Below are 24,730 nucleotides of genomic sequence, written 5' to 3' on the forward strand. Positions count from 1 at the left end.
ACAGCTCTATTCAAATATTGGTCGATGGTCCCTCAAACAAGAAAGATTACCCTAATAGAGGGGAAGGAAATTGCTATCAAGAGAGCATCAGAATCAGATGATTCCAGAGCTCCTGCTCATGATAATTTGTTTCTTGTGAACTCTCATATTTCAAAGCAGCATGGTGCTATTAGATTAACTAAAGGTGACTTCTATATTAAGGATAGTTGTTCCACTTTCGGTACTGTTCTCAATGATTGCTTTTTAATTCCAGGTAAATGGAAAAGACTTGAAGATCACGATACGTTGGGATTTGTGGTATCTCGACACTCTTCTTCTATTCAGAAGATTTTAAGTCGTTTTGATGAAAAGACAACTTCATCTGTTCCACTTCGTGAGTTTGGATTTCCAACTGTGGCTCTCGAATATAAAGTTGAAATTGATGGTAATACTCTTTTACTTATTCCTTTAAATGCTCCAGTACCTCCTTCAATCTCCAAAGACAATTCAGGTGTATCTTCAAGTACTCCAATTATTTTGGATGGTGAGGAGACCGTTGAGAAGGATCCTTCTTCAGATTCAGGTCCAGTGTATGATAAGACAATGGACATTTCGACTGAGGTTTCTGAGCCCCACCAACCTGAGACCACAGGAATTATTCCAGATATGGAAGAAAATGAAGGCTCTCTTCCAATTTCTTCAGTGCCATCTTCTGTAAAGAGTGAAGATGCTGATACTGCAGAAGCAAATGTCTGTTCTTATTCTGATGGTGAAATTACCATTCTGGAGTCTGAAGTAGACGAAGAAGAGAATGAAGAAGAAGTGCAAGTGTTTGCTTTTGAGGACTTTTCAGGTGTACTTCGTCCTGATGCCATTGTTGTACATAATGAAGATGACCTGGATGACCTGGATGACCTGGATGAAGACGTTGATGATTACAATGAAGATGACGATGAGAAGGATAAGTTATCTACATGTTCTGGGGATCAAGTTGTGTGGACTTCAGAAGAAGATTCTTGTGACTGCGTTGAGTATGAGGGAGAATGTTGCGATAAAGCTGGCGTTTCCTCTTGTCATCAAAGTGTCGAGGAACAGGATAGTGAAGGAAAAGAGGATGATGATGATGATGATGATGATGATGATGATGATGATGATGATGATGATGAAGTGGAAACCGATTCTCTGGTATCTAATGATAACTTGGGGTGTATATGTAAGGATTATTTTAAGGAAAGGTTAGAATTATGGCCAGGAAGTGAGATTCATTGTGTTAGTTATAGTGAAGATAACTGTGATACTTCTCGAGGTTGTTTACAAGATGTTTTGGATGATTCATATAATTCGCTAGATGATTCTGATTTTGAATTATGTAACGGAAGAAAGAGATCGTTTGATGCTATGGAATCTGATGAAGAATCATGTCTTGAAGAAGAAGAAGATGGCGAAGAAGGTGTAGGTCAATTAATTAAATTAACCAGGCCAATAAAGAAGGCCAAAGTGGAACAACCATCAAGAATCAAAGGTTTACTAAAAGAAGTTGGAAAGGGACTTTTCTATGTCACTGGTACAATTGTGGCACTTGGAATGTATGGCCATTCAAAGGCAAAGTCCTAAGGTATTATTATCCGTCCTACCATCTTCCTTGTACTTCTTCCTCTTCTCTTTATTAGTTTATTATTTGTTGGTTTGCTCATTCCAGGTTGGGTTTTTGTTTATGTTTGATTTGATAATGAATCTAATTCTTTATATTCTAAGTATAATATAATGATGATCTCTTGAATTCAGCTCTTTTTAGCATAGGGGTTCTTTTGTTGCATATGTTGCATCATTTGTTGGTTCATCATTTGTGGTGAAGCTTGTTGGGAGTTCATTCCTCCTGGTAGTGACTTCCCTCCAACATTGCTATAATTTGGGTTCATGGGCATTCCCAGTTGTTGGTTGGTAGGTTGTTGACCTCCTCCTCTTCCTGGTCCCATTTGTTGTTGTCCTTGTTGACCACGGCGTTGTAGTGCTTGTAATTGACGTAACTTCTGATAATAAACCGGGAATTTCTGCATCAACTGTCCATGAAGTGCCTTGGCTTGGGCTAATGCTTGTTGCTGTTGTGTAGGAGTCAATCTTGTTCTATTTGGTGCCACACCACTCAGTCCAATTTGTACCCAAGTATTAACCTTTTGGTGCATTTGCTTGAATAGAGCCTGCTCTTGTTCTGTTAATAACGTTTGGAAAAGATGTTGTTGCTGTTGTTGAAGCGTACTGGAGGTTCCTTGTCCTTGTCCTTGACTTGGTCCTGGTCCTTGTCCTGGACCTTGGCCATGCACTGGTAGTGGTTGTGTATTCATGTTCTGTCCTGGAGCTCCAGTACCTTGTTGAAGACCTTGTTGTGGGAGCTGTTGCTGTTGCTGTTGCTGTTGCTGTGGATGTTGCATCTGTCTCATCTGTCTCATTTGTTGGAACTGACGGAGTTGTTGCATACGCTTCTGTTGTGCCTGTTGTTGTTGTTGTTGTTGTTGTTGCTGCTGGTGTTGTTGCATGTCTGGAGACCCTTGAACAGCGGGAGATCTATTTTGCATCACAGGAGTTCCGATATTAGAAACTGGCTGTGAATTCATGTTGGAACCAGGTGTTGTGTATTGCATTGCAGGTGACATTCTTTGATTACCAAAATTGGGCAGTTGCACTTGTTTTTGTTGTTGCTGCTGCTGTTGTTGTTGCTTTTGTAATTGAGCCTGCTGTTGTTGAAGGTGTTGCTGCTTCAACAACTGAGCTCTTTTGGCTGCAACTTGTTTCTGCTTCTCTGCAGCAACTGCAAAGTTTGGATCAGTTTGTGAAATATTAGCTACCGGAGGGGGAGCAGATGTATTCAGCTGTTGTTGTTGTTGCTGATGCTGAGATGAAGATGTTGGTGGTGGTGGTTGTGTTTGCTGTTGTTGCTGCTGCTGCTGCTGTTGTTGAATCAGAGACTGAACTTGGGACAAATTATTTTGCACAATCTGTTGCCTTTGCTTATTGAGGGCCTTATTGGTGGAACCCATATTGTTATTTGCTATATTTTGAGCCTGACTAACTGTTTGACTAACAGTTGCTTCTTGTTGAGCACGTTGAGCTTCCTTCCTCTTTCTAATTTCTTCAATGAACCTTAATCTCATGAATTGCCCCGTAGCAGAACCACTAGTGGTTGTTGAAGGTGGTTTAGGATTTGATATTGTGGATGTTTTAGCATCAGGTTTCTTTGTCGATGTTTCTTTGGCTTTATTATTGGCACCAACTGAAGCCAGTTGAGGATTAGAAGAAGTGCTTGCAACTGCTGCTGCTGCAAGAGATTGTGAACCAACAATAACAAGTTTTTTGGCAGATTCATTCAAATCTTTATATTTATTGGATAAGAGAAGCATCAATTCTTCGTACTCAGAAGATTTATGCATAACCATTTCTTCTTGATGTAATTTCCGTAAAGGTTTATCTTCATAATCTGAATGGTTAAAAACCAATTTATAATCTTGAGTCTTTTCATCCCATACCTTCTTAGGATATTCAGATTCTGGTTGGAGATAAGAATCACATAAATATCCATTCAAGGGAACCAGAAGGTCCAACTTTCTAATGGTTAAAGTCAAGATTTCTGACTCCATTTGCAACGCCACCAAATCATTGAACCCAGTTAATGAAGAATCAGATTGATAAAGTAAATCATAGTATAATGAGAGTGGTGTTGGACGTAATAAAGTTCTGTATGTCTTAGGTTTTGTTACAGCAGCACTTGGAACCGATTTTGAGGAACTACCACTACCACTACTACCACCAGCTTCTTGGTTTGATCCATTAGAGTCAGATTTACCTTCCAGTTTAACTTCAGTACCAGGAGCAGCCTGTTGTTTAACAACCGGAGGTCGACTGGAGGAAACAAGATTTCTATGATCATAAACCTGCAAGATTAAGCACCCGTCATAAGACCTGATTGCAAAGTCTTTTAAAAGCTCACTCATCTCCAAAGGAATCTCCTCTCTAAGTACATGATGCAAAAAGTCTTTGATCATGGGAGAATTCTTCGGTATTCTATTCCCGTCCAGAGTATTGTTGAACTTGTAATAGTTCTCGTAGATATGGAAATTGATCGATGGAGGATATTTAGCATACTTTCTAAGAATTTCTGCTGAAGTCTTGGGGAATTGATACGTCTTCAAGGTATTTCTTATCCTCATTTGTTGACGTAACAACGTTTGTTGTTGTTGCTGTTGTTGTTGTTTCCGTAACAATTGTTGTTGTTGTTGCGACGACATGGCAGTGTTCCCATTGCCTCCGCCATTACCACTGCCATTATGACCATTGCTACTACTATTACTATTAGCATTCATAGTTGATATCCCTGTACAGACACTTCCTTTAGTAGTAATGATAATAAGAAGACAGCTCTCTTCAAAGTTCGCCAATAAACTACGTTATATGAAGTAGAATCCTTGTACAGATGGTCACACCAGTTGGACCTCAGCTAAGTGTTGCCTTCTACTGTTTGAATGAGTAGTTGATGATTATGTTATGTTGAGGTTGGGCTACATTTTACGTTTGAAAAAATCCTGCACATAAAACGTTGTTCTAATACCATTGCAGTAGCACTAAGCTTCTACCGTACTACTACCGTACTACTACAGTACTACTACAGTACTACTACAGTACAATACTGTCATACACTAGTATCTCTATCTTATATTATAAACAACCTGTGTTAATTATCGCTACTGATTATTAGTGACATCATTATTCAAACAGTACTCCAAAGTCTTAAACAACTTCATTCTATCTTGTTCATCATACACCCAAAGTCCATAGACTTCTCCCAATACATTCTTCACAATAATAATTGTATCGTTCAATTCAACTGCCATCTCAAACATAGGCATGTGAGGCAATCCTCGAGGTAAAAAGTGTCGATTCATCTTATTAGAAAGTAATCCTAGTGAGAAATTCTCGGGCTTGGTCCGGTTAAGTAGTATAAGTCCGTAACAAAACAAATTCTGTAAATCTTGATAATTCAATGGATCCGCGCGGTTCGCATCAGGAAGCTTGTAGTCTCGTAAATATAATAATACTGTTCCTTGATAATCTGTTTTGATCCAATCTTCTTCTTCTCCAAACTTATAAACCACACAATGTGATGATGTGAATAGGAGCTGTTTGATAGCTGGATCGTATCGGCTGATAACGTTGAAATTAAGTGTATTTCGATATAAATCTACTGCTTCGGTTTGTGTGATCTGTTCTGCAGTAACATCCACCATCTTTAATACCAAACTGCTAATGAACCCTCCTCTTAAGTGTGTTACATTGTGGGCCTTTGATACTCGCTTCAAATGTATATATTTGGTCGTGTACTTCTATATGGTAGCACTGAAATGTTGAAAATTTGTGTAGACCTATATGCCGGTTTCTGTGTGGACAAGTATATCGTCAACTTAATTACTGTGGGGAACGAAACAACTTAATCCTTACCCCCTGTTGCTCCTTATAATACTCCAAAGCTAAAATTAATATGTTGAGAACACTTCAAAGCACCCGTTTTATGCAATTGACCCGTGGATTCAAGACCTCACCACGTGCATTCGTTGCTGTTGGTGATTCCATTCCTAAGATCACCTTATTTGAAGGGTCTCCTGGTAATGCAGTTGACTTACCCAGTGAATTGAATGGAAAATCCATTATTGTTGGTATTCCAGGGGCCTTTTCTCCTGCCTGTTCTGCTTCACATGTTCCTGGTTTTATTGAGCGCATTGATGCCTTGAAGAATGCAGGTGTTTCCAATGTCTATGTTGTTGGTGTCAACGATGCCTTTGTCATGAAAGCTTGGGGAGATTCTTTAGGTGGTGGTGTTAAAGGTATCAGATTCTTAGCCGATCCTGCTGGAGAATTCAATAAGGAATTGGGATTACTATTTGATGCTGAAAAGTTCTTTGGAAATAAAAGATCAAAGAGATATGCTTTGGTAGTTGAAGATGGTAAAGTCTCCTCTGTTTTTGAGGAACCTGATAACGTTTCTGTCGATGTTTCTGCTGCCGCTAAGGTTCTTGAAAGCTTGTAAGGATATATAAAGTAGTACCCTAACTATATGCACTTAGTGATGAGTGAAAAATAAAACCTGTAGTATGTACTCTTACTCTTTACGTCATTACCTGTTTGTCCTTACCTTTATACGTCCATGTTAGCTATACGATCCTGCTTTCGCCAATCTATATCTTCATTCCTGATTCTACGATTCATATCCACTGAAACTGAGTATCTGAAGCAAGAGATCAACAAGGCCCGAGAATGGCTAGACACATTCAACTACGAGAAGATTCCCCGTAATTATTTTGACATAAGTTTCAGTCGATCTTCGGGTCCAGGAGGACAGAAAGTTAACAAAACATCGTCCAAGGCTACAGTAGCGCTTTCAAGTGATCGATGGCTTAATCCTCAATTCTGCTACTGGATTCCAGCACCAGTGCGAACACAACTACAACATAACCCCGTTAGATATCAGACTAAAGTTGGAGGATTGCTTGTTCAAAGCGATTCAAGTAGGAACAGAGAAGATAATACCGACGAGTGTTTCCGGAAGTTGCTTAGAGAAATCAAAGACAAGACGTTCTTTGTTGCTGAAGTCAGTGAAGAAGATCAAAAGAGATGGAATGAGATCAGGAAACAAACCAATGAGAAGCGACTCTTGGAGAAGAAGAAACACAGTGATAAAAAGAAGCTTAGATCCAAGGCCTTTGACAAGAATAGTATTAACTACTGAGCATTGGTATATTTATCGGAAGAAGCACGGCATGGCACGGCACGGGCCCTAATGGAAGTAGATATAGTAGAGTATACCATACCGTAAGGACCTGGTGGGAGTCGTGAAGGTGCTGGTATCAGATAATGTTACAACTGGTATATCCTTGTATAAACTGTCGTATCTATACATCTTTGCGTGTCTAGGATGTTTCTATGCATGTAGTGTATTTCTACCTCTGTATATACTGTGTCCATTGCCTACAATAATGCTAAGTGCGAATCAATAACTACTTTAGACCATACTCTTCTACAACTAGGATGACATTGTCACAGGCAATTGAAACTACATCTGATGCCATATCACACGCATTGGATGCCATTAGCGTCAAGGAGCCAAGCATTGTATTGAATCATCCAGTCGACCCCTCCAGTTTATCTCAAGTGGCCAACGTATGTCGCAGTCAACTAGCTGATGCGGTACAGTCGTCATTATCACCACCAAATATTGATGTTGACGACGTGGAAGATCAAGAGACCAAAGCGAAGGTCAGTAGCTTTAAAGATCTGTTTCTAGACAAGTCACAAGACTTAGTGCTAGCCATTTCATTCCAGACCCTAGCCGATAGACTTAATCAAGAGTACATGGTATCCTCTAATTCTTCGTTTTCTTCTTCATCACCATCACTGTTAAGATCTATCCCAATTGAAAAGGACGTTGTGAAGAATGTATCAGAGGAAGATTTGAGTTATTTCAGTCGGCTTTTCATATTGCTCGATGCCTTTGCTTATTTGGTGATCTCCGACTATCCAGGCATCAAACCAAGTTTCTACATATGTATATCCAATATCTTAGATGTACTTTTCAATGTTTCCCCCAAGGCTATAGATATCTTTTGGTATTACATGGAAACAAGGTTTGAAGTATTCCAAGACAAAGTGTTCGATGCTAGTGCAGTCAGTGATCGGATCTCGTTGTTGGAGCTCACCAATAGAGTAACAGATAAGTTTTGCATCTACAAGAAGAAAGATTCCTATCAAAAGGATTCCTTTAATGATCGCTTGGATGCTCGGGTTCGTTTATTTGTGACCAAAATCTTACTATTTGAAGATAATACGGGGTTAAACAAGTATTTCTCCGTTAGTAACAGAGTTATTAATGAATCCATTCCAACAGGGAAGTTCAAGTCAAATAATTCGTTTCTTATAGGAGCCATTCAGCTTCAAAAGCTCTTAAAGGATCCATACTACTTTTTGAAGCAATCTAATCATAGAGTCTTACGTGAATATGTTGATATCATGAGAGATGTAGTCGATCATTTACTACAAGAAGAACTCAAGTCCAAGAAGCTTAAGGCTACTACTATACCTACTACTCATGAACATTATTCATTGGTGGCTCCTAAGAAATCTGATCTTGAAGAATCCAATTTAAAGACTAAGTATAGTGGTTTGAATTATTTCCCTGAATTGTTTTGGCTATCACCATTTGAAAAGCTGCGTGGGGCAGAATATGATGAACTTAAGTCCAAAGATTTGGAGTTTTGGGATGTCCAATTCAAAAATCCCAAGTTTAGAAGAATTTATCTCCTTCAAATTTATATTATTACTGGAATGTTAGTTGAGTTAAGTGCTAGTAATAAGAAGGAATTATTAAAGACCATTAGTGCACCTGCTAACATCAAACATATCACTGAAGATTCATTGGTAGAGACATACTTACCGTCTATCATACGTATTCGAAAGAGATTCAGAGATGTTATGAAACAATGTGATGAGAAGTTCTTCTTCTTATTACAGCACTTGGCAGTGAACGAACTCTATTGGTGGGGATGGTTAATCTACAACAAAACTGTTGATGGGAAACCGTTTTTCAATGAGGCTCCTTTAACTTCCAACGATATCGATTTAGTGAAGGACAAGTTCAAGACAGTGATACCTTTCAAAGAGAAGCGGTATTTCAACTTATATGGAACACCTCAATTGTCACGGAAAATGAAGACACCTACAGGATTGGATCTTTTAAAGAAAGACAATCTGCCCGATATTGACTTGTTAAAGGGAAAGTTGGCTACACTTGAGAAATCAGCTGAAGATGGTAATGTGAAGGAACAGATTAGTATACTTCGATGGAAGATAATGAAGGTTGAACGAACATATGAATGGCTTAATTTTGGTACAACTATCGATAAGCAAAAGTTTATGGATAAAGAAGAAGAAGAAGAAGAACCAGCTAGAAAGAAGGTCAAAGTGGAAGAGACGGAACAGATGGAAGAGGACGAGCCAAATGAAGCCACGGAGCAACCTGAAATCTCAGGACAACCTGAAGTCGCAGAGCAAACTGAAGTCGCAGAACAAACTGAAGTGATTGAAAAGCGTGCAGTAACTGAACAGACTGAAGACACAGTACAACCTGAACAACCTGAACAACCTGAACAACCTGAACTAGATCAGACAGTGACTGAAACTTAACAATAAATGTATATATAATAAGCCTATGTCGTATGTCGTATGTCTCTATACTGTGTGTCTATGTATCTCTATATGTCTCAAAGTCGCACGCGTATTCAAATCAGATGAGATCAAACAACCGTGTACTATTTACATTACCCCACGTCTTACCCCATAGCCATATCTAATTATCTTAACCATGAACTGGGAGTCTCCTGTCCAGGAGCTCAGCTCATCCCCGTTACAACCACGAACAAGCCATCTCACGTCCCCCCTGCGAAGGATATCCAAAAGACACGCATTGAAGCGAACTCGCGGTGGGACCTCAGTCCCTTCATCTCCACTCAAGAAGCAAAAAATGGTGATGTTCTCTGATGATCTTGTCACTGATTTGGAGTTGTCTTCTCCAATGAAGTCGTCCCCTATAAAACATGATACGCGAACGCCAACAATGAAGCCTATTTTAAAGCACCGTTCCTCACCTATAAAAGATATTAAGAGTATCAAAAGTTATACCAATAATACCAGTATTCTTACCAATAATAATAATAATGATGATGATGATAATTCTCATCATCATCATCATGTTTCTCCAGGTAACCCTGCTTACTGGCAGCAGGGGACCATTGTTCAAATGAGTGTAGATGATCTGACCAAATCTTATTCCAAACTTATCCAAGGTTCTATCCAAGTCTTAAGTATAGATAGCTTCAAATTGAGGTTCGAAGTGTATGCATCGTTGAATCAGTTAATTTCAATTGCTGAAAAACCAACAATTCCTTTATTTGCAGAAAGAATGGCTGCCATTCTTTCTGTTGTTAAAAGAGATATCACCAAATTGGAAGTTCACCTTGGAATATGTCTGTCGAATGATGATATTGCTGCTGTGGATACTTTTGATGCTATGGATGTACGGAAACTTTATCAATGTTTAAAATTCACCACTTCTATGATAAATATCCTGTTCCGTTTAGGTTCAAATTACTTTGATTCAATAATGTGGTACTATAAACATGCTACTGAAATACTACAGAATGAGAATCTTTCAAGAGGTATATTGGGGCCATATATCTCTATTATTAAAGAAGTTGTTCCCCTACAAAAATCCCAAAGAGATTTCTTCAATGCTAATAACCTTCCAGCCATAGCATTAGATGCCGTATTAAATATGAGACAACTTAACTCATCAGCAATCATTTCAGATCGGTTTCTTGCAATAAGAAGTCTTGTAACACATTTCCCTGCTACCATGGCTTCAAGAGTCCAACGATGGCTCCCCTCATTATTGGTTAATATGTTGCGTATGCCTCCAGTCATCCAATCTAAATGTCAAACAATTGCAATTCAAACACTTTTTGAAGCCGCAAGAAGTTTCATCGATGATACAGCCACCTTATCCAAAATCCAGATCCTTATGGATTCTCCTATACCTTTTGATATTTGCTTCTTCTTCCAAGGAGATGATATTCAGAAACTGTATGAGGGGAAATCACTAGTGGAGTTTGTGATTGAAGAATTACGTCTATTGGCACAAGTTGAAGAGTCCAAAAATGCTTTGGATATTTGGACTGCCATATCTATTTTAATTGGTGGACCTCATTTCCATAAATGGTCTCCATTAAATCTGTGGATACAGTTCCTATTTGATGTACTCCTCACTTCAAAGAATGAAAGCATCCAAAGAAAGTCCATCCATGCCTGGAGAGCTATAGTTCATAACACTTGTTATTATTCACTAGCAAATTCAAGCTATCTTCTGAAACAGAACAATAGTACTACAGAAATTGTTTCATTATTGCTTCGATTATTCAACCATTTGGATGACAAAACGGTTTGGAATAGTAATCCTATTCTCTTCAATGAAATCTCATCACTAACACTTTCAATAGTGTATTCTTTGCTTAACCAAAAACATACCCAAAAATGGCATACATTCTATTGGACAGAAATCATTAACCCTTTGTTTAAACAGAGTATATTTAAATTTAAATTTGAAGACGAGATTGCTTCTAATCTTTTCAAACGGTTGTTGGCTTCTGAAGCTGTTGCTGTCCAAGAAGATTTCAACCCGCTTCGATGCTTATCACATGATTGTGTTGAGGTTAAGGAAATCATTCCTCTAACTCAAAAATGGGTCCATTCAAATATTCCAATCTTGGCCATATACCTTGAAGGAATATTGCTGTCAGTCCAACCAATTCCAATACTTATGAAGTTTGAGTGTTTGAAGTTATTGATATCCAAAGTAAAGTCAATTATAAAAAGAGAACTCAAAGGTTCAGAAGGTACTAATAACTTACTTCATCATCTACCAAAATGGAACACCCTTATAATGGAAAGTGAAGGGTTCACAGTGCAACCGTATATTGAATACATGAGTATGGTATTTGATATCTTTGATAATAATGATTTAAAAAATACCTTTATTCTTCAAACATTAGAAAGTCTTTCAAAAATTGGTGCTCTATCAATAGAAGATTTGCAACGGGTTATGAATAAAATCTGTGAGTTTGTTGATGATAACGATTCAATTTCTAGTATAGTTGAGCAATTGCTGTCACGTTCAATCTATAATACAAATTTACCATTTGTATTAAGACAAGTATGCAAATCAAAGGAGATATATTTGAAGCTTTCAGGCAAGATTTTAACTTACTGTGATAAAGATTATGAACCAATAGTTGAAGATATTCTATCCATGTCCCCAACACGATTTGAGTGTGCTAAAGATTTCCTGGAGGTTTGGCTCCCAGTGAATATGCATCTTTGGAAACTCCAAGCTTTAGGGTATCTTGCAGTTAAGGCACATGCAACTACGCAAGTGAATGTTCGTGCTTTGGTTGTACGGTTCCTCAAGATTAAAATAGAAAGTCATATTGATACCATGAACATTTTAAGATTCATGATTGACAATGATTTATATGATTTCTTATATCAAACTGGAGCAGTAATGTTTGAATCTTCCAAGTCACTTGAAGTACCGGAAATTGTTGCCTTTACCAAGTTATGGAGGAAATATCTTCTGCAAAAGAGCAGGACTAATGATTTCAAGTCATTGGATAAATTACTTTTGGTGACATTCACCAGTTCAGAAATTGATACCCTTACTTACGTTAAGGGAAGATGGGACCAATTGCCTAAGCTTAAGAAGAGATGGCTAAAGAAATATGGTGAATTACCGGTATGGAACGAAGACGGAGATAATAATATTATTAATGGTGATGATGATGACGACGAAGATCTTAAGTTGAGTGAATCTGATTCTGGATCCAATGGCAGCTTGTTTTCCAGCAACGATAATGGGTCATTGAGGGAACTCTCCAGTTCATCGCAGCTATCTAGAAGAAACCCCGGTGAGGAATTATCAGAAGAGGTTTCAATGTCAGATAATAAGGATTCTTGGAGTGATCACGAACCATTGAAACATCAATTGGAATTAAAGGGATCGAATTTGTTAAGTCCAAGAGTAGAAGTTCCTATGACCCAAGAAGATAATAGTAGTAACCACAGTATCACTGCCAAAGTTATTGAAGCATCTAACCAGCCTCAAGTGATTGTTGAATCGTCAATTGAATCTTCATTGGAAGAGAATGCAAAAGGCCAAGACTCAATTGCTTACAATGTTTTGTCCAAGAAGTCAAGTGGTGAAGGAGTTGAACCTGTAAAGACAAGGCAACTTATGAGGTTAATTTCAGAAATAAAGAACCTTGTTGGGGATGAACAGTTTCTTGAAGAAGCTAATCATCTTTCTTCGGCCAATGGGATTGCCTTGAACGGTACGCTTTCAGAGCTTATAGATGTTGCACTACATGTTAAGGCTAATCTTCTTAAGTAGAACTTCTATACTAATCAAGTTACGGTAACCTCGGTTGTAGTTACAAGGGAAACCCTACATGGTAGCGCGCGGCCTAATATTTGATCCCCCACAATTCAACCTCTAAGACACCATTCACCACTATCAGACCTTAATAAGACTCCAATAATGTCGGTAGTGCCTTATAACACAAGCAACAGAATCATCTATCGGTATCCAGGACACGGGGTTGTAGTGGTCCACAATAAAGTAGACAATACCCTTCAACTTATAACCCAAAACAACGGTGACCACTTGGGAATATTGAGCTTGGATAAGAGTAAACATAGGAACGGTAACAACAATAATAATACGTTTCAACATGAAGAATCGTACGCCAAGTGTCCCAATTGTGGATTCTTGTGGTTGTCTGGTCAATTCCCAACTTCTAATGGCACCAACAGTAACAATACCACTAGTAAAGGAGGTGGTAAAGGAGGAGGAGAAGATAATGAGTTCAGTAATACTCCTCCTATATTGGCAGGCGGCAGTAATGGCCTATTTGAACAAGAGTTTATGCATCAGGATTATTTCAAGCTTTTAAGTCGACTTCCGGCTTCTTCTTCGCCTTCTTCGTCTTCAATTGTTGACGAGATAAAGGTCAAGACTCCTAAAGGATTACCTGATCAAATCTTTAATCAGGACTATTTCAAACGGTTCTTCAAAAAGGTTCCACCATATGAACTTGGATCAGGCGCACATGCTCAAGTGTATAAAGTGGTTCATGTCCTTAATAATATCCCATTAGGGACATATGCCGTTAAACGAATCAGCATAGGAGACAAGATTGAGTTTCTAGAACAAGTTTTAAAGGAGGTACTAATTTTATATGAATTATCATTGAAAGGAGCCAACGAGAATAATTTAATCAGATATAATCATGTTTGGCTTGAATTAGGAGATCTTCTGGACCTGAAGGCCTTTGTACTTCCAGCAAACGAATCATCAGCTCCACCAGAATTCCATAATAAGGTTCCATATGTTTTCATATTGCAACAATATTGTGATGGGGGTGATTTAGAAGGAATTATCAAGAATAATTTCCCCTCAGACAGTTATGCTTCCTACAGAGATAAAGTTGAACGAGAACGAATGAAACGTAGGTTAAGGAAACGACAAATTAATGATACCGATAATTCACCTTCTTGGTTGAATGCTCTTGAAATTTGGAAATTCTTCAAAGATGTTATAACTGGTGTTAATTATCTTCATATACACGGCATCTTGCACCGAGATTTAAAACCTTCCAACTGTTTGCTTGAAGCCAAATACGAGATCAACAGCTGTTCAACAGTATTTGAGTCTCTAGAAGATCTTCTGAACGAATTGGAAAAAATACCTAAAGTATTGGTCAGTGACTTTGGAGAGGGTAAATTCACTGATAAACATAGTATCACAGAATCTGATACTGCATTACTGTCTATTCATGAGAATAGGGAACGGAAGGGGAATACTGGAACCCTAGAGTTCACGGCCCCAGAGTTATGGATGTTATCAGTTTATGATCCTGCTAATCATAAAAGTGATGAGCAACAAAATAGGTTTACTCATGACTTCACTTATGAAAGTGATATCTACCTGTTGGGGATGATCCTATGTTGGCTTTGTCTGGGGGAACTTCCATTTTCTGCTTCAATTGAGAATGAACAAGATCCTGAAGCTTCAAGAATTCAAATCATCAATTGGTATAAGCAGTTAACCCAATCTCAATTTTTGGAGTGGTTTGCACATCATAGAAAGATTTCGGGTGAAATTATTGATGATTTTGCTTGTTTGATTTTTTCAATGATAAAAGGTCATGATCTTGTTTCTGAAGACCATAAACGTATCCTGTTGCCTGATGTAGCTGGGTTAATGGATGAATTCAAGTTTAAATATTTCATTCCTAGAACAACTCAAAATCTGTCTGATCACACCATAAGTGTTACTGCAAATGATCCAAGTATTAACAATATTAACAGTGATGATAAGGATACTTTATCTATTTGTGATGCAGATGCTCTTGAGTTACTTGTTACGTCAGATGATGCTTTTGAGCCACAACTTCATGAAACTAAAGTAAATTCTATTCCAGAAAATGTTGCTACAGATCTTGTGGGTCTGTATGTGTCCATATTAGCTTTAGTAGCTGCCATGGGGACCTTTGATACCCAAAAGAACACCTGTCTGTATGTCATCCTTGCAGTACTAATGTGTCTTCTAGTGGACACATATTTTCTTCAACTGTGGCGTTATAGGTTATGGCTACTTGTGGTGTCCTTTCTTATTGTTATTTTGGTTGGCTTAAATGTCATAGTATTCAATTACAATTTGTGATAAAGTTGCAGCCAAACAGCTGGGTTGCAACCAAGCATCACCAAAGTCGTGTGTTGTCCAAAACCTTGAATATTTTTCAGTGAAATGAGTTTGAGTTAGGGAACACCAACCATACGTTTAAGCTTCTGAAATTATAGGCTTCAGAACGTCATGGGGGTCAAACGGAAGAGCCAAGCCGTTTCCGCTAACAGAAATAAGCGACAGAAGAAGAAAAAGACGGACGAGTTAGCTCCACTTGTCCCTGGAGGGTTTGATGTTCTTGCACACACTGACGATAGTGATAGTGAAGTTGTGTATGATTTTGCCCTGAAGGAAGCGTCTCGTGAACCCGAGATTGTGTTGGTGGAATCTGGAGACGAATCTGATATAGTGGTGCAGAGTGATAGTGGTGAAGGGAATGATCCAGTTATAGTTGGTGATGATGATGCTGACGATGATGACGATGATGAAAGAGAAAAGACTACTACTAATGAGTTAACGAATAATCAAGACTTTATTGAGTTTGGGTTCAGTTCTTCGGAGAACGAAGAGGATAATTATAATGACTATTCTGATGACGGAGTTCTTAGTAGTGATGAACATAGTGCTGTGCATAAACTGGTAGAGCCAAGTTCTGCTTATCCTTGGATCAAGAATAGAGACCATTCAAGACAAGCGGAAGTAGCTGATTGGTTAACCAATGAGATGAAGGATTTTGTTGATTATATATCACCATCACTGGAGGAAATCATGACTCGGAACAGTGTTATAAATGGATTAAAGAAGAAGATTACTAGTTATTGGCCAGAATCTGAAGTTCATGTATTTGGATCAAGTGCTACTGATTTATATTTACCGGGTTCTGATATAGATTTGGTTGCTGTATCTGCCATGGGGGATTTAGAACAACGACTGAAATTATATCAATTATCATCATATTTAAGGGCCAGAAAGTTAGCCAAAGACATTGAAGTGATTGCTAAGGCAAAAGTCCCCATTATTAAATTTGTTGATCCTAAAACAAACATACATATTGATATTTCATTTGAGAGAATGAATGGGATTGAAGCAGCCAAAAAGATTAGGAAATGGTTAGAGACAACTCCAGGTTTAAGAGAATTGGTATTAATTATCAAGCAATTCTTGCGGTCCAGAAAGTTAAATAACGTTCATGTAGGAGGATTAGGAGGTTATGCCACTATAATTATGTGTTATCATTTCTTACAATTACATCCTCGATTATCTACCAAAGGTATGGATGCCATGGACAATTTGGGACCATTATTAATTGAATTCTTTGAGTTATATGGTAGGAATTTTTCCTATGATAATTTAGCACTTGCTATTGATGCTGAGACTGATTTGCCCAAATATTTACTAAAGAGGGATTATCCTGAATTAAATGCCTCGAGAAATCCCTTTTCCATAGTGATTCAAGATCCTTCAGATCCTAATAATAATATCACTAGATCATCTTATAACCTACGGGATGTGAAGAAGGCATTTGGAGGAGCATATCAATTATTAGTTGAGAAGTGTTTTGAATTGAATGCTGCATCTTATAAAGAAAGACTCAATCGACTGATCTTGGGAGAGATTATTAAATATCGAGGCAAGGAAAGAGATTTCAATGATGATAGACATAAGATTACCAATGATGCACTTGTTAACCATCGAGAAGAAGACAACAACGAAAATGACGATGATGACGATTCTGATGGAGCCAATGGGAATGATAAATACTACTTTTCTGATATGACAGTGGAAAGTGATGACGAAGACACGACATTCATGGAGGCAGCACAAAAGATCAAGCCTCTGATCAACAATACCAAGAAGATAGCAGACATAATGGGAATTGATAGTGATTCAGAAGAGAATAAGAATAACAGTAATAACAACGACAATGACGAAGAAGGTTCTGATGAGGAGCCACCACGGAAGAAGAAACCAAAACAGGATAAAGAAGTGAAACGAGAGTATTGGAGACAGAAAGGTCTTGAATTGTAATTATGCATTTAGTCATCGTAATAATAATAATAATATCAACAGCATCCATTAGTACTATTATTAAGGTTAAATCCAAGTTGTATATCATCTTGCATCATTTGCTGTTGTTGATATTGTTGGAAGAAGTCGTCATCTATCTCATCCACTACCACATCAAACAAATGAGCTATGCCATCACCAGTCTTCGCACTGGTCTGATAAAGACTGAGTCTATGTTCATTACAGTAGTCTTCCACTTGAGTTAACGACAGATCGGTAGTCATCAAATCACTTTTATTGCCCACCACTTTAACTTTTATATCCGATCCACCTCCCTGTAGTGGCAACTGTTCTATCCAGTACTTGGCTCGGGAAAACGTAGACTCTATGTTACTCAAGTCAAAACATACTAAAGCTACTTGTGCATTCCGATAGTACATGGGGGTAAGCGATCGGTATCTCTCTTGACCTGCTGTGTCCCATATTTCAAACTTAACTTTACGGTTCGGGTCTTGGACTCCACTGTGGAACTTGGTGATGAAGGCTGCTCCAATTGTATTGGCAGTGTGTTGATCAAAGGAGTTCTTGGTGAACCGGTGTACTAAGGATGTCTTTCCAACAGAAGAATCCCCTAGAAGTACAATTTTATATGGCGGAGCGTTATCATATTGTTCCATATTGTATTATTAATAGTATTATTATTATTATAAAGTAATAAGAGAATGTACTATTATTTGATGATACTTGTAGAATACTCACTTATCCTTATCGAATGGTAGCGCGATATCTATCACGTGAATTCAATCTGATGGTCACGTGACACTAGTTGAATGCACTCCATTTAAAGAGTGATTCACTAGGATTAATCAATTCATTATCAACCTGATCAAACTTCAAACCTTCACCTATCCCAATAAGTAAGTTCAAATACAACAAGAACTTAGAAGGGTCGAATCCTGTAGCCCAAGTATCCTTTGCCAACTTTTGGGTTTCTTCCCATGTGTATGACTTTGACTTCAATGTGACCCCATTGATAGCTTCCCATCTCTTCACAACATCCTTGTATGTGATCTTACCAGAATGAATATGTAAAACATCAGGTAATACATCTTTGTTTTCAAACGTGGCAATGGCTGCAATTGCCTTGCCAATATCATCCGTATTAGAGAAAGAGAATTGTGTATTTTCCGGGCCATAGTAGGTAACTGTCTTTTCTTCAGGATCAATTCCAGCATGTTGAACAAGTGTGTCCAAGAAAGACCCCTTAGTAAAGAAAAGTGAAGTAATAACATCAACAGTCTTAACACCGGATTTTCTAGCATTAGCAGAATGAATTCCCTTTGATGAAAGGAATCCAGGGAATACCTTTTCTGTGGCTTTCAAATCAGTACCAAATTGTGAGGGGATAAACAACTTTGGCTTGACAGTGCCAACAATCTTTTCCATTGCAGAATCTAAAGTTGGATTGCCATTTAATAATTCAATGATAACATCAACATCCTTTAACTGCTCAATAAGTGCACTCACACCTTCGTCAGATGTTAAATCACCTTTAATGTATTGGACTTTATCAGTTGATTCTTGTGGGGTTCTAGTGATTGCCTTAATTGGAAAAGCAACTTTTCCAGCAAATGGAGCACTAGTTAACGCTTCCAAAGTTGGGCCACCCAAGGCACCGTTTAAACCAAATACTGCGATCTTAGACATGATTTCTTATTATTATTATTGTTATTGTTGTTGTTAATTAACTTCGTTAATGATTATCAAACATCGGTTCAATTCATGGAACCTTCCCCTGTTTATATACCATTGGACATGGGGCGTAATGGTGTGGTCAGCAATGACATGTGGAGGGTGTGGCGTACTGCAATACAGCAATATAGCAATACCATAAGACACCGTAATCTATTTTTAATCTGACCGGATCTAAGATTACCATATTGGTCGATATGACAAATGACAATACCCACTTCTCTTAATAACAGTCACGTGCGCTTTGTCATCTTACTAAGATTATTAATCGTACTATTTCCAACACTTTGACACAATTTCTAAGTTCAAACGGGGCTTGTTTTGGTCGATTACTGGATCCACACCCCACAAAATGTGAACGAATATAGAATTATTATTGTCTCAACTCGTAGTCCCCGAAATACCATACATTCCCAAAGAAAGAATGACACTGAGACAACAACTTATATCCAATAACGGACCAATTTTGTGCTACTCCAAGGCTCACACTGACCCTGTGGTTTATGTTTTTCCCCAACATGCTATTTTCTAAGTAAGGGCTCTGTGGCCGAGCGGTCTAAGGCGGCAGACTCAAGTTCTGTTATCGTAAGATGCGCGTGTTCGAATCACGTCGGAGTCATCATACTATACTTCCTTACTTCATCATTTTTTTAATTTACAACTTCTATAATTTAGACAGCTATTTAATCAGGTTCGTTATAGTATTATAGATTTACAAGGATTAATAGTTTAAGACTGTGGCAAAAATAGCACATGACTAGTTAAAAATTATATGGACATAATTGGGGAATAAATAACGTCCCCATAGGAATATCTTTTTAAGAAGAAAAACCCATTTTCTTTTGTGGATCACATCATATCATACTGTCTTATTATCTTCCTCCAGTGAAAGCACTGGCCAATTGGGAGACACCACCATTTTGTTGAAGATCAACCATGAATTCTTCCAAAACTGAAAGTGCAGCTGAAACACCAGCAACTATACCGGCACCTCTACCACCACCACCCAAGAATTCGGCAGCAAGAACGACAACTGCAAGCATGAAAGCACCCAGAACAGCAGCTACGGGAATAATACGTCCCAATTCATGAGTAATGGAAACATCTCTCTTACCAGGCATAGAGATACCTTGATCTTTAAATTGTTTAGCGATATCCTTTGGAGAGCTTCCTGAGATGAAGGACCAGTTGTAACCAAACCAAGTGGATAAAAGAATGACAGCAGTAGAGAAAATAATTGATCTAATAGGTGTTAAGATGGTATTGATTAAACCAGTTGGAGGAACCAAATAACTTAAGACACCTGAAGTTAATACCAAATCATTTGAAGATGGATCAACGGTGTAAGATCCCAAGATAGTAGCTAAAAATGGAGCAAAGTTTTGGAGTAAATGAATACTATAGTAACCGAGAAGTTGAACATTAGCCAATACGGTATAAGCAAAAATAATAGGTAAGGCACCAGTATACAACAATTTAATGGGGAAGACATTAGCCATACCTCTAACCTTAGTTGATCTGATTGGTAATTCAATTCTAAAATTTTGCAAGCCCATAACAATCAACACAGATAAAATGGAAACAAACAATTGTACCAAATTAGGCAAGTTGGTTCTAACAAATGCAGACTTAATAGCACCAGGTAAACTTGTTAAATCTAAAGAGAAAATCTTTCTCAAGATAACAGCCAAGGCACCAACTGGTTCTTGAACATCTGAGTTTGGCAAATTGAAAGTATCCAATCCAAGAGTTTCTCTAATAATGTTGGTAGCGATTTGAATGGCCAAAAGTGATAAAGCACCACCACCAAAGGCAAATCCTTTATCAAAGACTTCAATAATCAACGTTGTGATAAAAGACCAAGAAACAACTTGAAGGAACACCAAAAAGTATTTACCATAAGGAATACCATCTTCCAAAGCATTATATCCACTCAAGACATCATCATAATAACCGGAAGCAATTAAACCAAAGGCATAAACAATTGCCAATAAAAAGGAAGTCAATTTTTGACCAGTTTGGTACAATTCGCGATCACCTCTCAAGTTCAAATTAACGTTAATTAATTTGAAACCAGCAGCCAATTGCCATACAAACGCTGCGGTAAATGCAGGTAATAACCCTAATTCAAATAAGGTACCCTTTTCACTTGCCAAAATTGACCTAAAGGGAGAAATAGGATCATGTAATAAAAATGATGCTTGGGATACAAGTCCATAAACTGGTAATTGTCCTAATAAAAAGATTACTCCAGCACCTAAAGTGAACATGATCTTTTCATCAACACTAATCTTTTCATCAGAAGTTTCACATTCTGGCAACAAGGGCAAAAAGAACTTAGCCAAGTCAAGAAGACGAACTGATATGTGTTAGTATATACAATAATTTATTTGACTTCAACGTTGTAGGGTGTGGTCGAATGATTTGTAACATCTTATCTTATCTTATCAGTCAAAAATCAGAAGACGATCCATAACAACTGAATCCAAAGTAAGAAGGCCACTATCCTCGGATCAAATTTCGGAGTAATACACTCATATTATCATCATATACATACATCCACCCATGTCTATGTAACTAATTTTTTTCCACTAGTCTTTCCGTATATATAAGTATATACGGTGATTAGAAGGCTATACCACTTAGCATCAAATTTTTCGACTGGAGGACGTCGGATTAAGTCAGATTGAGTGTGTGCACGACACTTGGTGGTCGTGTGTGTTCCACGGTTTTGATAGGCAGAAAGGAATTGAAACGAGCCTACTACTTACCTCCTTTGCCAGTGATAGTTATTATTGGAGAGTTCACCAAGACTTAAGTTGAGTTAAAGCGAATTTCCATTATTGCGTTACAATGTCACTTGGTAAAAGATTATTTGCTAATGAGTAGACTGCAAGCGAATCGTACTGTTGACCTGAAAATGGTTCTTGCAATTGATCGGAATGGGTCTGAGAGTCCCATTGAAACGGAGTCACTTTCCAATCTCCTTTCTAAAATGGTTATTCAACCATCTTCTATTCCTGAGAGTAGCAATAAGCAAGGTACTGATACAATAGAACCATCTAAAACCACTAATACTATATGGAGATTGTTTCTGGAACAAAGGATTTCAAGTATGATTCATTCTTCTGAGATTTCACTTTCATTGATTAAAACGAAGGAATTCCATCGTGAAGTTGCGTATTTGAAATCCATTCTGAAAGATCCACCCACGGAATTATTTTGTTATTCAACAACAAAAGATGGCGATACATTTCTTGGATCTCTATCTTCTAGAAAGCTTTACTTTAATTCTGAAATATTTGATGAAAATCATCAAGTAATATCAAACATAGATTTAAGTAAAGGGTATCAGACTTTTAGGAAAATATATTCTCCTTTTTCTAAATATAAGGCATTTCAAATCTATGAAGCTCAATCAAATAAAAAGACTAAGTTTGATATGCATTTTTCAAGAGGTTCATTATCAAGCTTACTACTTTTACCATTTAACTACCAACCAAACAACCTTTATTTCTCTGTTTTGGATGGTCAGGTCTTTGTTCATGATGACAATAAGATTCGGTCTAAGTTAAATCAAACGAGTATGACGGGAGTTAACTTTGAACACCTTTTAACAACAGAATGGGATCAAGTATCTAATGATGATGATGATGATGAAAAAGAGAAAAGTATTGAAGACTGTTCAAGGTTTTGCACTATGGTCCAACATGATCTTCATTATCAAGGCGTTGATTTGAGAGTTCTTGTGTCGTGTGAAGTGGATGCATGTTGGGAAAACCCTTCAAGTATCCCCAGGGAACCTGATTTTACTAGTATGGAAGCATTAAAGAACTACGTTGAGATCAAGTGTCATAAAGAAACTAAGACACGAGTGGATTCAATTGCAGTTCGAAATCAACTTGCTGGATGTGAAGATATGATTATTGGTTATAGGAATGAGAAGTTTGAGCTATGTTCGATGAAACAGTGTAAAAATTCGAAATTAATGAAAAAATCATTTAAAGATCCTAAATTCATAGATGTATGGTTTGTGATGGTTATAATGTGGATAAATAATGTTATTAAAAGTTGGGATACCAAACCTGACCCAGATACGATTTACCAAATTGATCTTGCAAATGGAGTAATGAATATCCATCCAACACAACATGATGTTGAAAGCATTATTCCATCTCATTTCAAAGAATGGAGAAGACAATTCTCTGAGGAAGGTTACCTCAATAAACCTGAGGGAAAAGAAGAAAAGTGGGCTAATCTTGAAGAACTTTCTCTCAAAGATGAATCTGCTTCAAAGGAAGCTGCTGCAAAAGAAACTTCTAAAAAGGACTCTCTCAAGAAAGAGTCTTCTAAGAAAGAGCTTCAAAAGAAAAAGTTTCCTTCTAAGGAGTGTTTAAAAGTAGAATCTATTGGAGAATCGGATGAAAATACTGAATCCATTGAGTCTTCTAAGAACCAGTGTCAAGGATTAACAAAAGCAGGTCAGAAATGTAAAAACAGAGTTAAAAAAGAAAACAAGTACTGTTGGAGACATGACCTGGAAAGGTCACTCACTCCACATAAGGCATTCACTAGTCCAACACCACCCCCAAGTATTATGTGTACTTGAGGGTATGACATGGATATTCTATGTTAGTTGAAGACCTTCAAGGACTGCTACGTGAAGGCGGTAAACAAAAACCAAACGTTGACGAACATTATTATGAACGCTATAGACGATCTACCCTAAGACAAGTGAATAGAGTGGAACAATTGCACCATATCTCTCCAGAAAAACTATAAATATCAGAGGATTTCCTTGCATTTGAAGAAGAAACTATTACATAAAGAATGTCTAATACTTTTATTTCTTCTCATAATATCAGCTTACATTTACGGCTTGTAAGTACCTGAATCTACTGCTGATACCCGTACAGACTATTGTGACTATGTTTATAGCTCAATTATGACTTTCAACGTGTGACGGCCAGAAGGAACGGTCTATATATAGGTAATCTCAGTAATTTTTATATCAGTTTGGACTGGTGGGAGGTAGCTACAATGATAAACGGTACAACCCAGAGATTGCCAGAATCGGTTGATTAATTGTCGTTATAGAAAGTCTTACGAAATTACATGAAATATTTACAACTATTATTATTACTAGTCTACTATTGTGATCATCAGTACAACAACTCAATAATGAGTTTAGCTAAATGCTACGACGTGAACAGGATATGGAGTAACTGTCAGAGTAGGCTTAAATGCCACCATTGGAAGAGAATGAGAAGGATAAGCTAGAGGATGATGATTAAACGTGATAAATCATTCCCAAAGTTGTTTCTGAAATTGGTAGATGTGGTTGCAAAGGGTGCCAATTTCTGATACATACAAAAGACGTAAGGATGGGATAATGATGACTAAGGAATCTGGTGGCAAAAGAAGGGGATGTGTTAAACCAGATAAGACCAAGTGGTGATAATAAAGGAGGTTGAAAACAAGGAGAGTGAAACATAGGGGATAAACGACGAAGAAGAATGAGAGAAATTGGAATATAAATTGAGAAAGTACTACGGCAATTCATTCGAGCTAAAACAAGTACCACCAGAGCCAGTCATACTCAAGGTCCATTCAATTACAACCACCCAAATATTGAATATTACACGACCTACGTACACCAAA

The 24,730-nt window shown here is 37.7% G+C and overlaps 11 protein-coding genes and 1 non-coding gene across 12 annotated transcripts; 8 read left to right on the top strand and 4 right to left on the bottom strand.

Annotated features, from left to right (window-relative positions):
• Positions 1 to 24: 24 nt before the first annotated feature.
• Positions 25 to 1,593, top strand: KQ657_003666 (uncharacterized protein; the record flags this gene model as incomplete). The annotated part of the gene is made up of 1 exon (XM_043194368.1): positions 25 to 1,593. One exon carries the CDS (start codon positions 25 to 27, stop codon positions 1,591 to 1,593), a length of 1,569 nt encoding a protein of 522 aa, XP_043050692.1.
• Positions 1,594 to 1,760: 167 nt separating this feature from the next.
• On the bottom strand, positions 1,761 to 4,664 carry SPT20 (Spt20p; the record flags this gene model as incomplete). Its single annotated transcript, XM_043194369.1, has 3 exons — positions 1,761 to 4,360; positions 4,624 to 4,630; positions 4,659 to 4,664. The coding sequence occupies 3 exons, from the start codon at positions 4,662 to 4,664 to the stop codon at positions 1,761 to 1,763; spliced, it is 2,613 nt and encodes an 870-aa protein (XP_043050693.1).
• A 48-nt stretch (positions 4,665 to 4,712) lies between these two features.
• On the bottom strand, positions 4,713 to 5,255 carry DCP1 (uncharacterized protein; the record flags this gene model as incomplete). Its single annotated transcript, XM_043194370.1, has 1 exon — positions 4,713 to 5,255. The coding sequence occupies one exon, from the start codon at positions 5,253 to 5,255 to the stop codon at positions 4,713 to 4,715; it is 543 nt and encodes a 180-aa protein (XP_043050694.1).
• Positions 5,256 to 5,506: 251 nt separating this feature from the next.
• Positions 5,507 to 6,052, top strand: TRP99 (Trp99p; the record flags this gene model as incomplete). Its single annotated transcript, XM_043194371.1, has 1 exon — positions 5,507 to 6,052. The coding sequence occupies one exon, from the start codon at positions 5,507 to 5,509 to the stop codon at positions 6,050 to 6,052; it is 546 nt and encodes a 181-aa protein (XP_043050695.1).
• Positions 6,053 to 6,169: 117 nt separating this feature from the next.
• Positions 6,170 to 6,751, top strand: KQ657_003670 (uncharacterized protein; the record flags this gene model as incomplete). The annotated part of the gene is made up of 1 exon (XM_043194372.1): positions 6,170 to 6,751. One exon carries the CDS (start codon positions 6,170 to 6,172, stop codon positions 6,749 to 6,751), a length of 582 nt encoding a protein of 193 aa, XP_043050696.1.
• Positions 6,752 to 7,050: 299 nt separating this feature from the next.
• On the top strand, positions 7,051 to 9,201 carry KQ657_003671 (uncharacterized protein; the record flags this gene model as incomplete). Its single annotated transcript, XM_043194373.1, has 1 exon — positions 7,051 to 9,201. One exon carries the CDS (start codon positions 7,051 to 7,053, stop codon positions 9,199 to 9,201), a length of 2,151 nt encoding a protein of 716 aa, XP_043050697.1.
• A 337-nt stretch (positions 9,202 to 9,538) lies between these two features.
• KQ657_003672 (DNA-binding protein) lies at positions 9,539 to 13,015 on the top strand (the record flags this gene model as incomplete). The annotated part of the gene is made up of 2 exons (XM_043194374.1): positions 9,539 to 9,546; positions 9,709 to 13,015. The coding sequence occupies 2 exons, from the start codon at positions 9,539 to 9,541 to the stop codon at positions 13,013 to 13,015; spliced, it is 3,315 nt and encodes a 1,104-aa protein (XP_043050698.1).
• A 147-nt stretch (positions 13,016 to 13,162) lies between these two features.
• Positions 13,163 to 17,338, top strand: KQ657_003673 (uncharacterized protein; the record flags this gene model as incomplete). Its single annotated transcript, XM_043194375.1, has 2 exons — positions 13,163 to 15,201; positions 15,487 to 17,338. The coding sequence occupies 2 exons, from the start codon at positions 13,163 to 13,165 to the stop codon at positions 17,336 to 17,338; spliced, it is 3,891 nt and encodes a 1,296-aa protein (XP_043050699.1).
• An 801-nt stretch (positions 17,339 to 18,139) lies between these two features.
• CIP1 (Cip1p) lies at positions 18,140 to 19,024 on the bottom strand (the record flags this gene model as incomplete). The annotated part of the gene is made up of 1 exon (XM_043194376.1): positions 18,140 to 19,024. One exon carries the CDS (start codon positions 19,022 to 19,024, stop codon positions 18,140 to 18,142), a length of 885 nt encoding a protein of 294 aa, XP_043050700.1.
• Positions 19,025 to 19,606: 582 nt separating this feature from the next.
• KQ657_003675 lies at positions 19,607 to 19,688 on the top strand. Its single transcript has one exon. It is a non-coding gene; the product is annotated as a tRNA-Leu (tRNA).
• A 253-nt stretch (positions 19,689 to 19,941) lies between these two features.
• SSH1 (Ssh1p) lies at positions 19,942 to 21,636 on the bottom strand (the record flags this gene model as incomplete). The annotated part of the gene is made up of 2 exons (XM_043194377.1): positions 19,942 to 21,428; positions 21,627 to 21,636. 2 exons carry the CDS (start codon positions 21,634 to 21,636, stop codon positions 19,942 to 19,944), a joined length of 1,497 nt encoding a protein of 498 aa, XP_043050701.1.
• A 314-nt stretch (positions 21,637 to 21,950) lies between these two features.
• Positions 21,951 to 23,678, top strand: RAI1_1 (decapping endonuclease targeting mRNA; the record flags this gene model as incomplete). Its single annotated transcript, XM_043194378.1, has 1 exon — positions 21,951 to 23,678. The coding sequence occupies one exon, from the start codon at positions 21,951 to 21,953 to the stop codon at positions 23,676 to 23,678; it is 1,728 nt and encodes a 575-aa protein (XP_043050702.1).
• Between the last annotated feature and the right edge of the window lie 1,052 nt (positions 23,679 to 24,730).

This window comes from Scheffersomyces spartinae (genome assembly GCF_019049425.1).
Source record: "Scheffersomyces spartinae strain ARV_011 chromosome Unknown scaffold_4, whole genome shotgun sequence".
Taxonomy (NCBI): Eukaryota; Fungi; Ascomycota; class Pichiomycetes; order Serinales; family Debaryomycetaceae; genus Lizanozyma; species Lizanozyma spartinae.